We start from the raw sequence: 12,950 nt of genomic DNA, 5'->3' as shown, positions 1-12,950 counted from the left end.
TGTTTAACCAACCCCATGCATATAAAAGATAAAGAGTCACTATCCAAATTCAAATTAAATGAGATCATACATCCTAAAACAATAAATCAAGAAAACTGTGATATTTTCACTCATAACAGAAACACCATGCATTGGCTCATTTCACCAATACATGATTTTGTTGCCTCTTAACACTTGCAAGTAACAAAAACTATGTCATAAAATTACTTTCAAATACCACTTCACCCTATAACAAAGCCATGGTCATGTAAGTATACAATGTTCCAAAACTCTTTGGCATTGCCGCTTGCCTCGGCAGCAGCAACCACTCTCAGTTGGTAAACGCCGTGGTCGCAGCCGAGGGCGGTGCTCTGGACTGCAGCCACGACACGAGATCCTCCCGCGTGGCGGTGAACAACCCGGGCTTCCCCTCGCTCTCGGTGAAGGGAGCCGCGAGCTTCTCCACATGGGAGGCGAAGGCGCCCCCCAAGCCCTGCGAGAACTTGTGGTTCCCTGACCCGGTGTTGGCAGAGAACAACGCGGGCAGGCTCTCCCTGCGCTGCACGATCCTAGCCAGCGTCCCCATCCACTCCTCCAACGCGGTCTGGGCTGCCCCAACCGACAGAGACCGGACATTCAGCCGCCACTCCTCCTCGGTCTTGGTGTGCAAGCCGGGATACAAACCGTACAAAGTCCCTAAATAGAGAAGCTCGTGAGCCCTCTCGTGGCGCCCCCTGTTCCTGCATATGTCGATCAAGCAGTTGCAGAACGGCCTCCTCGCCTCCACAGCCGTGCTGCTCAAGATCCGCTTCAACTCCTCCTTCACCACATCGAAGCTAGGGCTCTCTTCGCCACAGATCACCCTCACAAACGCGGCCAATGCCACGTTTGCCCGCTCCAAGCAAGCAAGAACCTTGCTTGCATCCTCCCCTTCACAATAAGACACAACCGAGAGCAAGCACCCACACAACCTATCGTCCGGCCTCACTCCACTCTCCACGGCAATCCCAAACACGCTCACCAAGTCATCAACCCTCTTCGCCCGCCCCAAGCATTGAATCAAGCAAGTGCACCCCATCACATTGAGCTGCACACCACCCTCACTCATCTCCCTAAACAGCACCATAGCCTTATCCACATTTCCACCACTCCCATATATGTTAAGCATGGCCGTATAGCTCCAGCTATCCGGCCTGCATTTCTCCGACCCCCTCATGTCCTCAAACAACGCCTCGGCCTCCTCCACCAGCCCGAGATCAGCACACATGCTGAGCAAAGTGTTGTACAAGATGAAATCCACAGGCCATCCATTCAGCCTCATCCTCTCCCACAGCTGCAGTGCATCCCTAGCCCACCTAGCCTTGCCGTATATCTTGATCAAGGCTGTTAACGTCTTCTCATTCGGGGAGACACCCGACTCCACCATCTCCTCAAACAAGCTCCTGGCTAACCCGGGCTTCCCGGCTTTCCCCAGCGCCTCAAGCAACGAATTGTACACGACTAAATTCGGCTGAATCCCGAGAGACTTCATCTCCTGCAAAACATACTTGATCCCATCATAATCCCCTGCCTCACCAAACATCTTCGCCAAAACAGCAAAAGCAATTTCATCAGGCTTCCACCCACTAGCTCTACCCCTCTCATACAAGCTCATCACCTCCTCAACTTTCCCCAATTTCGCATACACATCCAAAACAGCAGAATAAGTGACCTCATCAGGCATCAAACCAGTTTTATACATCGTCTCAAACCACTCCACGGCTTTATCGAAAAGATTGCACCTTTTTGCGCAGGTGATAATGGTGGAGTAAGTGATGTTGTCTAGCGGGATTCCCTTCTCCACCATCTCCAGCGCGAGAGCCTCAATGTGCTGAAATTGGCGGCCAAATCGCAGAGACTTCATGGTGACATTGTAAAAGATGGTTTCCATGGGAAACGCGTTTTGGGTTTTCACCCAATCGAAGAAAATTAGGGTTTTCTGCCATGGGCGCAGGCTGTTGAGCAGCAATAGCGCGTTTTCTCTGGTGGGCGGGTGGGGGATTTTCTCAATTACATCCGAGAATGCGGATTCCTCGCAGTCGTTCAATTTCTTGGCGAAATTCCGGAGGTCCTTGATTTGGGGATTGTGGGAGTAAGGAGAGGAGCGTTTGTGGCGCTGGAGGGAGAGCACGGAGGGTTTGGACTTGGTGGGGTTAACCCACGTGGATTTCGGCTTGGATAGGAGCTGGGCTTCGTTGGGTTGGTCGGAGAGGGTGGTGGTGGATAAGGGTTTGAGCTGCTCTGCGAGAGATGGGCTGTGCTGCTCGCCGGCGACGGCGGAGGGAGGCGCGGGAGCTCTCTTGGATGAAATGGTGCATCTTTTGTTGTTGGCGGGAAGGCGGAGTGGGCAGTGGTGGTGGTGGTTGTGGGAGGAGAGATATGGTGAGAGAGGTGGCGTTGAGAGATTTGTTGCCATGGAAATGGAATTTGAATGAGTGGAGAACTCTGCAATGTCCTATCCATGGTAGTATAAGATTTTTTTGCTTTTTTGTTTTTTCTATGTTTTGAATGCTGCGATACTTCTTCTCCTTCAACCTTATCACAATTCTTATATTTGTTCTGTTTTACGGCTGAAATTAACCGTTCATACAGTCTTCCTACTTAAATTCAAATATTATTTTTATTGGATAGTTGCCGGCAAATTCATGATTTTTTGGTTTATATTACAACCTTAAAATTTGACTTTCAAATACATCAATTTGTAATTGAATTGCATTCGTAAATTGTAATTTCACCCAAATTGAGACTAACGATGGACGCCGAAAGTGCCAGCGTGTATTAACCGGCGTCCTTACTAAATGACGTCACTTTCAATTTAAAAAATGTGACGCCATTTCACTCAAATTAACGTTCAAAAGCTTTTCATGACTGAAAATTAGGTTTTTCAATCGTGCTTTGGAGGGAGATTGCGCAAGATGAAGAAGAATAACAGATTCTTTACAAAAGATACTGAAGAACAAAATTCATGGATAGCGATTCACGGTCTTCGTCATCTGGTGCGAGGTATTCACCTGAAATTTCTCGATTTTGCAACCACAACGTTGTTGTAGTGATACAAACATCACACTCAGATAAGAATCTGGAGCGAAGATATTGCGTTTGTCGTTGCAAAGGGGTGAGATTTAGAATAATCAACATGATGTTCTTCAATTTGTTTATTTCCTACTTTAAATTTTTGGATTTTGTTTGTTTTGTGTACCAGTTGAGGGATGATTGCAGATTTTGGGAATTGATAGATCCCAAATTAACCCCACACTACAAGATGAGTTTTTTGAAGATTAAGAATGAAAGAGATAATGTAGAGAGGGTACTTGGCACCAAGGTTTGGAATTGAAATTTTCGAATGAAGATTCCCAACAAAATGATGAAGAGAGTGTGTTGAAGATGTTGAAAAAGTCAGTAGATGATAACATTAAGCGTATGGAAATTATTTTAGAATGATGTGTGTTGTGTTATTTCTTGTTGTATTGGAGATCTTGCTTTGGTAGGATTGTGGATAATGATTGTTGTGGTGTTGTTACCTTTTGTTGTGCTATTAGAACTTTGATGCATCTATGAAATGAGAGTACTTCCTTTAAGTATTGTTGTGGTTTGTTCATATTTCCTAACAAATCTTACATTCAAGATGTAAATAAAGGAAAGTTTAGTACAAAATATTTGAGTCATAAAGTCAAAACCTAGATTCTTTCATATCATAATCAATTGAGTTTGCTACAAAAAAAACGCTGGCATACACACGAACTGGCTTTTTTACTTTTATCGTTTTGGAGGAGAAAAATTCTTAACTGTGGGCAGGTACCCTATCGCTCGATCCTAGGGAAATGAAAACATTTGGTATCTCAGATTTCGCCAAAGCAAGAGAAGAGAACGAGGGGAGCGGAGGGCCACGTCTGTGGTTAATACCCGAGCGCGAGTGCAGCTAAAGCGGATTTACGAGTTCTAAACCAATTGAGCTAAGAGGCGGGCCTGGAGTGACACTAGCGGGAAAGTAGGGAAATAACAAGCTTGCATTACAAATTAACTTAGTACAAAAACATGAGTTTGTCAGAAGTGGCAGATTTGCGCAGCTTTTTTGGCTTTAGAAGTAGCCACCTTGCAGCGTCTCTTTCTTGATGTAACGGCGATGCAAGGACGTCGAAGATGGTAGCCGAGTCTGAAGGCTCGACAGATTGTGCGGCCTCACTTGTCGGAGTAGTCTGTGGTTGTGGGATGACAATGAGGGCCAAAGTGGTCATAGAATTCACCGGCGTGGTGGACGAAACATCAACAGGACGAAACATCAACAGACGATGCTCATTCATAAAGCGATGGCGGAAAATGAGTTGCTCAACTGGATTTCGCCGGATTTGTCTTCTTCGTTGACCGGCTAGAGGTGGTGGCAGTAGCTTTCGGCGAAGACTAACGGGCCACCGATGATTGGGGGCGACTGAAGGGTCACCGGCTGCTGGCAGAGCGGGACTCGAGCCGAACTGACATGGTTCCTTGTTTGAGATCCAAGAACTCTGCTTGCTTTTTATTACAGTATGAGCGTGGAAAATATTTGTTCATCACAATCTCCTTGAACCTATCCAAAGTAAGACCCCGACGTTGAACTTCAGTCATTTCATTCTTGTAAGACTTCCACCAATGACCAACATTCTCGTTGAATTGAAAAATTGCACAAGATACTTTGGGTGCATCAACACACTCTATGTGCTCAAAAATTATTTCAAGTTCAATAAACCACTCTTCAAGTGCCAATGGTCCACTCTTTCCATCGAACATTGGTGGTGCATAATGACGAAACTGCTCAATTATGTGTTTAGTTTGTACTTGAACTGGTGCATTATTATGAGGGTTATACACTTAAGCTTGTTGAACAAATCCTTGAAGTGTAGTAATCAAGTTTGCCAGTATTTGCTTTTGGATGATTTTCGGTGTTTTTATTGCGATTTTGATTGTTTTTTGCATAATGACGAAACCGTCTCATTTTCCTAGAAATTCAACACAATTACTTGTTGAATACATAATTAAATGGGGGAAAATATATTTATATGTACTAAAGGGATATACTGTTATTTACTAATACCTCAAAGCACTCAACTTGTATTAGTAATTAATAACTCAATTGAAAGAAACAAATATCCAAGACATAATGAAAAAATTGTCTAATAGCAAAAAAAGACAATCTAAAATAATGATTTGTCCCCAATTATATAGCTAAAATTTCAAGAAAAATAACAAAATAGAATTTCAAGGGTACTCCTAACTTTTCCTAGTTCTCGTGCTCGTCGTCATTGATAATAAATGATTCATCATCTGCATAGTAGTCTTCATCGGGGTTCTCTTCTTCCGATCTGATTTCAATAGGCTCATAATTTTCATTTATTATCGAAAAGTTTTTGACATACTTTCTCAATGAATTGCTCGAAGTTAATCTTGTCCAGCCGACCTGATCTTCGTACTAACATTTTATTATACATATAATACACAACATAATAATGTGCCGGAGAAACAAAATTAACCATCCTATCGTCTGCCTCAAACTGACACACACACCTTCCATGGTCGCGTGCCTTGAGCCACAACTTTCTTATGGCCTCTAAATTCTCTAATACTCATATCCTTTCGTTCCATTTCTTGTTAAAGAAACGATGCTTTGCAGCTTTGTGCATCGCTACCAAGTCAATGATATTACTAGTCCATTATATTCAAGTACAAATCAAATTATGAATAAATCTTATAAGTTTTCTATGTTTTTGAGGTCATTAACAATTCAACAAAAATAAATAAATATCACAAAATTTAGATGAAACAATTCAAAGAAAATAGTCTTCTTTATATTTTATTCTCGATATTATGTATAGGGGATTTCAGGAGTCCGATATTGCGCCTAAATCAGATTTTGTTAATTGAGGTCATAATAAATATTTATTTATATTTGACTTGGGCCTTAAGATGAGTTAATTTTTATATATATATATATATATATATAAAAATTAACTCATCTTAAGGCCCAAGTCAAATATAAATAAATATTTATTATGACCTCAATTATCAAAATCTGATTTAGGCGCAATATCGGACTCCTGAAATCCCCTATACATAATATCGAGAATAAAATATAAAGAAGACTATTTTCTTCGAATTGTTTCATCTAAATTTAGTGATATTTATTTATTAATTTATTTAATGACCTAAAAAACATAGGAAACTTATAAGATTTATTCATAATTTGATTTGTACTTGAATATAATGACTAGTAATACCATTGACTTTGTAGCGATGCATAAAGCTGCAAAGCATCGTTTCTTTAACAAGAAATGGAACGAAAGGATATGAGTATTAGAGAATTTAGAGGCCATAAGAAAATTGTGGCTCAAGACAGGCGACCACGGAAGGCGTGTACGTCAGTTTGAGGCAGCCTATAGGGTGGTTAATTTTGTTTCTCCGGCACATTATTATGTTGTGTATGATATGTATAATAAAAGATTAGTACGAAGACCAGGTTGGGTGGACAAGATTAACTTCGAGCAATTCATTGAGAAAGTAGGTCAAAAACTTTCCGATGAGTAGCACGGGATAAATGAAATAGATGAAAATTATGAGCCTATTGAAATCAGCTCGGAAGAAGAGAACCCCGATGAAGACTACTATGCAGATGATGAATCTTTTATTATCAATGACGACGAGTACGAGATCTAGGAGAAGTTAGGAGTACCCTTGAAAATTCTATTTTGTTATTTTCTTAAAATTTTAGTTATTTAATTGGTGACAAACCATTATTTTAGATTGTCTTTTTTTGCTAAGATGCAATAATATTAGACATTTTTTCATTATGTCTTAGATATTTGTTTTTTTCAATGTAGGAGTATTTACTAATACAAGTTGAGTGTTATGAGGTATTAGTAAATAAAAATATATGCCTTTAGTACATATAAATATATTTTTCCCCCATTTAATTATGTATTCAACAAGTTATTGTGTTGAATTTCTAGGGAAAAGAGACGGGGGCGTTGACTAAGAAACAATCAAAATCGCAATAACAACACTGAAAATCATCCAGAAGCAAATACTGGCGATGAGAACTTGATACAAAACTTGATTACTGCACTCCAAAAATTTGTTCAACAAGCTCAAGTGCGTAACCCTCATAACAATGCACCGATTCAAGTACAAACCAATCAAATAATTGAGCAGTTTTGTCGTTATGCGCCACCAAGGTTCGATGGAAGGAGTGGACCATTGGCACTTGAAGAGTGGGTTATTGAACTTGAAAGGATTTTTGAACACATAAAGTGTGTTGATGCCCACAAAGTATTCTCACCAAGAATGTTGGTCATTGGTGGAAGTCTTACAAGAATGGAATGACTGAAGTTCAACGCCAGGGTCTTACTTGGGATAGGTTCAAGGAGATTGTGATGGACAAATATTTTCCACGCTCATACCGTAACAAAAAGCAAGCAGAGTTTTTGAACCTCAAACAAGGAACCATGTCAGTCACGGATTACGAGAGAAAATTCAACCAATTAGTGCGCTATGCTACTCGCTTCAGAAGGCTGATCGGTTCTTAAGAGGGCTTCGACATGAGATTCGGGGTATTGTTGTGGGGCAAGAGATTGTGGATTATGAGTTGTCAGTACGACATGCTCATGAAGTGGCAACTAGTTTGGAGATTGATAGAGTGCCATTCAAAGTGGGAGACAACAATGGAAAGAGAAAGTTTGACAATAGAAACAAACAGAATGAAACTTTCCAAATAAGAAAATATGAGTACATCAAGGAGGAGTACAACGACCTCAGTGCCCGAATTGCAACAAATTTCACTCGGGCAATGCTAGGACATTTTGCAAATACATGTGACGCCCAGTGCACAAGTAAGGAGTGAACGCTGATGCACATGGTATGGACAAAGAGCAGCTCCCATAAATGCTTTGAAGCAAAAGGGTACATGAACGAACCGAGACACACCAGAAAGAGAGGGATTTCAAGGATATGCAGGTATGAGACTGCATATTCGATGACAACTTAAATAATTTGATTGGTAATACTCATAGCAATTTTAGGATGGGTGACCCCTGGAAAGTTTTTCAGGAAGCGTACGAGTGAGGACAAAAAACACGTTAGAAAAGACTCGTGGTCTGTGGGAACAGCCGTCAAGTCTAATGTCGAACTATTACAATCCCTATCTAAAATGTGTACCGAGTAAACATATTTTCTCGGTGTGCAACTATGTTAAATGTATCACATAGTCGTTTCATAAGTATTTTAATTTTATAAGGCAAACTATTCAAATTACAGGCGGCTTACAGCAACAACCTAAATCGAAATATATCAAAGTCAACTAGCAAATAAGTTAAAAATTGAATATTTTACATTAGATAAGGCATAAATAAAATGTTGAGAATCTGTAAATTTTTATTTTTTCCGGCTACTTATAGATACAAATGGAGATGTTCTTCAAAGGGGAATCTTGCTATAACTCACCAGCTAATTAAAACTTGTGTTTATTTTCTGACTAAGCCTCTTTCAACTTCAAGTTGGTCAAGAGAGTAGCTACCTATACATACACACCAAGGTATCAAATATCGTTATATTTCATTCATCCTATATACTGTCGATTCGTTTGGGAAGTTTCCAAGCTGGTACAATGTAAGGAAAGAGGAAAAAAGGACATAATTAAGTCACATTTCGACAAGTCCATACTAGAATTTAGTCTAAGGTAGGTAATTGTATGAATTTATTACCAATTTTGCAGCTTGTGAGCAGACCCAATAACTAGAAGTTGAATGTCTCCCTCTTTTATACCCTGAAAATAGTAGTTCCCTCGTCATTTTCCTTCTTGAAAATCAGATGGCTTCCATATCAAACGGTATGGAGAGGCACTATAGAAGTAAACCCTTAAAGAAGCTATGCAATAAATTGAGCCTTACCCTGAAGGAAGTGCGGGAGTGAGCAATGTTCTAATAAGATTATCAAACGGTATGGAGAGGCACTATAGAAGTAAACCCTTCAAGAAGTTATTGAATAAATTGAGCCTTACCCTGAAGGAAGTGCGGGAGTGAGCAATGTTCTAATAAGATTCTCAACTTTCTTTTGGAGAGTAACATCGGGGAAATGTTCTATCACTTCAGCTGCAAATGAGAAAATCAGAGCTTTTCTTGCAGTAGACCTGTCAATCCCACGTGCTTCGAAGTAGAAGAGCTGGTCTTCTTCCAAATCACTGATTGCAGCTCCGTGGGAGCATTTAACATCATCCGCAATGATTTGGAGGTTCGGTTTCACATTGACAGTTGCTCGGGGCTCCAAAAGGAGACTCCTAGAAAGTTGTCCTGCATCTGTCTGCTGGGCATCTCTGTTAAGAAATAAGACTTATTAAAGGCATGAAATATTGATATAAAACTTATACTACAAACAGAGACTGTAAGCACTTTGAGCAATCGAAAACAGTGGTTGCACAAACAAAAATTGCTAAAATTGTATCCTTCTGTTTGTGCAAAATGTTTTCTCATGACTAAAATTCAATTTATCATACCAGGACTAAGAGTTGACTTTTTATGGCTTATACTTGATTAAATTTGTCTGCTAATATACATCTAAAATCTATATTAGATAACAAAATGTTTCAACTACTTCCATAAATTGTTTTCTTCTACACGTACACTAGAAAATTGCAATAAATCAACATAAATATCGCTTAACATAATATAATTCCTCTTGACATTACCTCAATTAAGGAACTGTTGTTATAATGATATATGGTTGATTATCAGGAACTTTCATAATGACATAGTTCAATCAAGCTTCACAATAAAATGACCAAGTGATGAAAAATAGGATTGAAAATGTCTCATTAACCCTATGCAACGAGGTACTAGTAACTCTAAAGATTGAGAGGAAACTCCAATACCTATTGACTTGAACATTTCCATCAAAAACAGCCTGCCCTAGCGAATGTGCTACAATAACCTTGTGAAGTTGCCGTGAGAAACCTCGTGGATGGTCCAAGACAAGCTTACTATGCAAGTCTTGCAACTGATCACCGATTGACAAGTGAAATGATGATAACTCTGTTACAGTATCTGGTCCTTCTTGCTTCACATGGACATTGTGCCTGCTCAGTTTTCCACCAGTGCTGACTTCAGTTAACTCATAGACACTTTTTGATCCCTGCAATCGCCAAGTTTGAAAATGAACCCAACCAGAAAGACATCCTAAAACCATGATGCTAAACAAGAAAAGCAAAGCAAAAACAAGGAGCATTTAAACAGTTACGGATGACTATATCTAGCAACTCTACTAGCTGCATAACAATAATTATTACTCACAAGTAAATTTTCTACTTCAAAGTTGACAAAAATGCTTTAGTTTGGGAACTTTTCCGCAGGCAATGACTAAGGCTGGCAGCATACCAGTCAAAAGCTTATTGAAGCAACTGGTGCCAAAAACACAAATTTCTTACACGGGGCTACCTAAGGTACACTTGTGCTGATTATAAACATTATTCTTGTAAGTTTCATCTGAGATTTTAGAAGTAAATGATTTGTGATACTTTTCGGTCACCTCTTTCATCAAATCCCAAGTAGCACAAGAGAATGTTCATTTACATAATCTTGACATATCTGCATGATACTGAGTTTAGCATCAAAATATTAAAAAGTCATTTCACCACCAAAGGATGCCAAACTAAAAACTAGGATATATAACCTTTGATTTTATTTCTATACATAACTAAGATATTTTCACCACAAGAACAAGGAAGTCAATATAAAGCTACAAATTCTAACCAAGGTTTTAAAAGGCATTTAAAGCCTCGAGGTGTTTTCCAATGGCCCCACAAAGCTTAAACCTTGAGGCGGTCTGAAGCGTAAATCATAAAAACATATAAAATTGTAACTTATATAATAAATTCAAAATCCTACTCAGCCTGCTAATTTCTTCATCATGTGACAAAATCTCAATGAAATAGCATGATTTACATATACACGATTGACTTGTTCCCAGGGATGGAATTCAAGTAATGAGATCTTCTACCATTTCGTATTTGATTTATTTCTTTCCTAACCAATATCACTTAAAAGCAGGCCAGTCACTACATCAGAATGCGGACATACAAGGCATTAAAAGAACAAAATGGACTGCAACACGCAAACAAGTAAGATAAAGCTCAAGAAGTAGATGCACAACTACCTACCTGGGAAACTGAGGTCCACTTAACATGTGCAGCACCTAATGACTGTGTTTGGATGTACGAGTGGCTGACCTTTGCCCCGTCGCCAACGACCACCTCCATAACTGAGTTAGTCCAATAACATCTGTCATCCCCGTCTCCACCAACATACTCCTCAACTATACCAATATCCCCACCTTTCTCCACCAAAACCAGCACTCTCGGGTTCGAAATTGGCAGAGATTTCGAGCCCTTATAGCTCCTATTCATCGAAACAAATCTCAAACCCAAAGGTTTCTCAACCTTGCAGCCCTCAGGTACATACACAAGAACCACATCAGGAGCGCCCACGCCATTGAGAGACCAGAACAAATCCCCCTGAAAATTGGAAACGTATTTCGACACCTTCTCCATCAAACCCTTGGAATTCAAATCTGACAGCCTCCCAACAAACACCCCATCAGGCAATTCGGATAAATTCGACAACGATTCAACCAAATAACCGTCGATTATTGCAATATTAGGGGAAATAGAATCGGCCAAACCGCTTAATACGTCCAAATTCTGCGTAGGTGCTAGGGTTACGGGATGTACCTCGGAATTCCTGATGAACGAAGTGTCCGTGAACCTGAATGGCTCGTCTTTTCTAGAAGGCCACGGCGTCGTGAGGAGGGATTGGGAGGAGATGTCCCTGAGCTTCTGAAGAGGCGGAGGAGGAGAGGAGGAGGAGGCGGCGATGGAGTCCTCGAGAGTCTCTGCTAGCCGGAGAACGTGAGGGTCTGAGAGGATTGCGAGGGTTGGGGGCTGGGCGAAGACTTTAGTTCTGGTGGGTCGGCCGCCGGGTCTCGGCGGCGCGCATGGTTTAGGGAGGTAAGAGTTGAGAGCTGAGAGAGACATTGACTCCGCCGTCTGAATAGCAGAGATTTTTGACGGAATTCGCCGCTGTTGCTTTGACCACTGCTTTTAAACCCAGGAACTGCCACCGGTTCTGCCCTTCCGCTTCGGCTGGTTCGGTTATTGACCCAAGTAGTATTTCACTATAACAATATATTTATGATACCCTAATATCTTGTTTGATGAAAATAATACGAATTAAAAGTTCAAATCTTAATTATAATTATTATTAATTTTGTATAATCTTAATAAATCATACTCCCTCCAATCTTTTTTATAAAAAAAATATTTACAAAATATAAGTCCATTTTGGATTTAATCCTCATCCACCCCTAATCTCATTAATTATAGTCAAAATTTCATCTAATAAACTCCTTTCTTCTCTCAAGTTTTACATCAAGTTTGTGGTGTGAAACAAAAATCTCACCATTTAGCAGGTTAAATTTGAGAAGACAATAAAGATTTTATTCTATCTTCCCCATGGATATAATTGTGATTAACTTAGTAAATAATATTAATAAGGTTAGTTTAGATTAATTTTTTTATTTATTAAAATCTGTGTAAAAGCTAAGGACGACTTATAAAAAAGATTGGAGAGAGTATCAAACAACATACTCCCTCTATCCACCTTTTCGTATCCAATTGAGTGGCACGAATTTTAAAATTGAGTGTTAAAATAATTAAAATTGAGTAAGGGTTTCACCTATTGTTACTAAAATTAGAAATAGATACAAAAATATAAGACATCTCAAAAAAGAAATATGAATACTAAAAATTGGGATGGATGGAATATTAGAAATAGATACAAAGTATTCCATAATATTATGTATTTATTTTTCTCTTTGCTGAATTAATTGATAATTTGATTTACAAATAATGTTTAATACTA

At 39.6% G+C, this 12,950-nt stretch overlaps 2 protein-coding genes across 7 annotated transcripts; both read right to left on the bottom strand.

Moving 5' to 3' along the window:
• Positions 1-86: 86 nt before the first annotated feature.
• LOC130994695 (pentatricopeptide repeat-containing protein At5g46580, chloroplastic) lies at positions 87-2,585 on the bottom strand. Its single transcript, XM_057919763.1, has one exon. It carries the CDS (start codon positions 2,432-2,434, stop codon positions 311-313), a length of 2,124 nt encoding a protein of 707 aa, XP_057775746.1. The 5' UTR covers positions 2,435-2,585; the 3' UTR covers positions 87-310.
• A 5,732-nt stretch (positions 2,586-8,317) lies between these two features.
• LOC130994693 (protein ABCI7, chloroplastic) lies at positions 8,318-12,251 on the bottom strand. Of its 6 annotated transcripts, none has more exons than XR_009091880.1 (5): positions 11,192-12,251; positions 9,908-10,167; positions 9,041-9,352; positions 8,745-8,806; positions 8,318-8,557 (listed from the first exon to the last, which is right to left on the bottom strand). XR_009091880.1 is itself a non-coding variant. In XM_057919762.1 (4 exons), the coding sequence occupies exons 1-4, from the start codon at positions 12,062-12,064 to the stop codon at positions 8,800-8,802; spliced, it is 1,452 nt and encodes a 483-aa protein (XP_057775745.1). In that variant the 5' UTR covers positions 12,065-12,199; the 3' UTR covers positions 8,318-8,799. The 6 variants fall into 6 exon arrangements, 1 of the variants encoding a protein (XP_057775745.1); XR_009091882.1 differs by having other exon boundaries at positions 8,318-8,639; positions 8,931-9,352; positions 11,192-12,197; XR_009091883.1 differs by having other exon boundaries at positions 8,931-9,352; positions 11,192-12,197.
• Positions 12,252-12,950: the final 699 nt, after the last annotated feature.

This window comes from Salvia miltiorrhiza, chromosome 7 (genome assembly GCF_028751815.1).
Source record: "Salvia miltiorrhiza cultivar Shanhuang (shh) chromosome 7, IMPLAD_Smil_shh, whole genome shotgun sequence".
NCBI lineage: Eukaryota > Viridiplantae > Streptophyta > Magnoliopsida > Lamiales > Lamiaceae > Salvia > Salvia miltiorrhiza.
The sequence above is the reverse complement of the archived record's forward strand: the minus strand, read 5'-3'. Positions and strand labels throughout refer to the sequence as shown.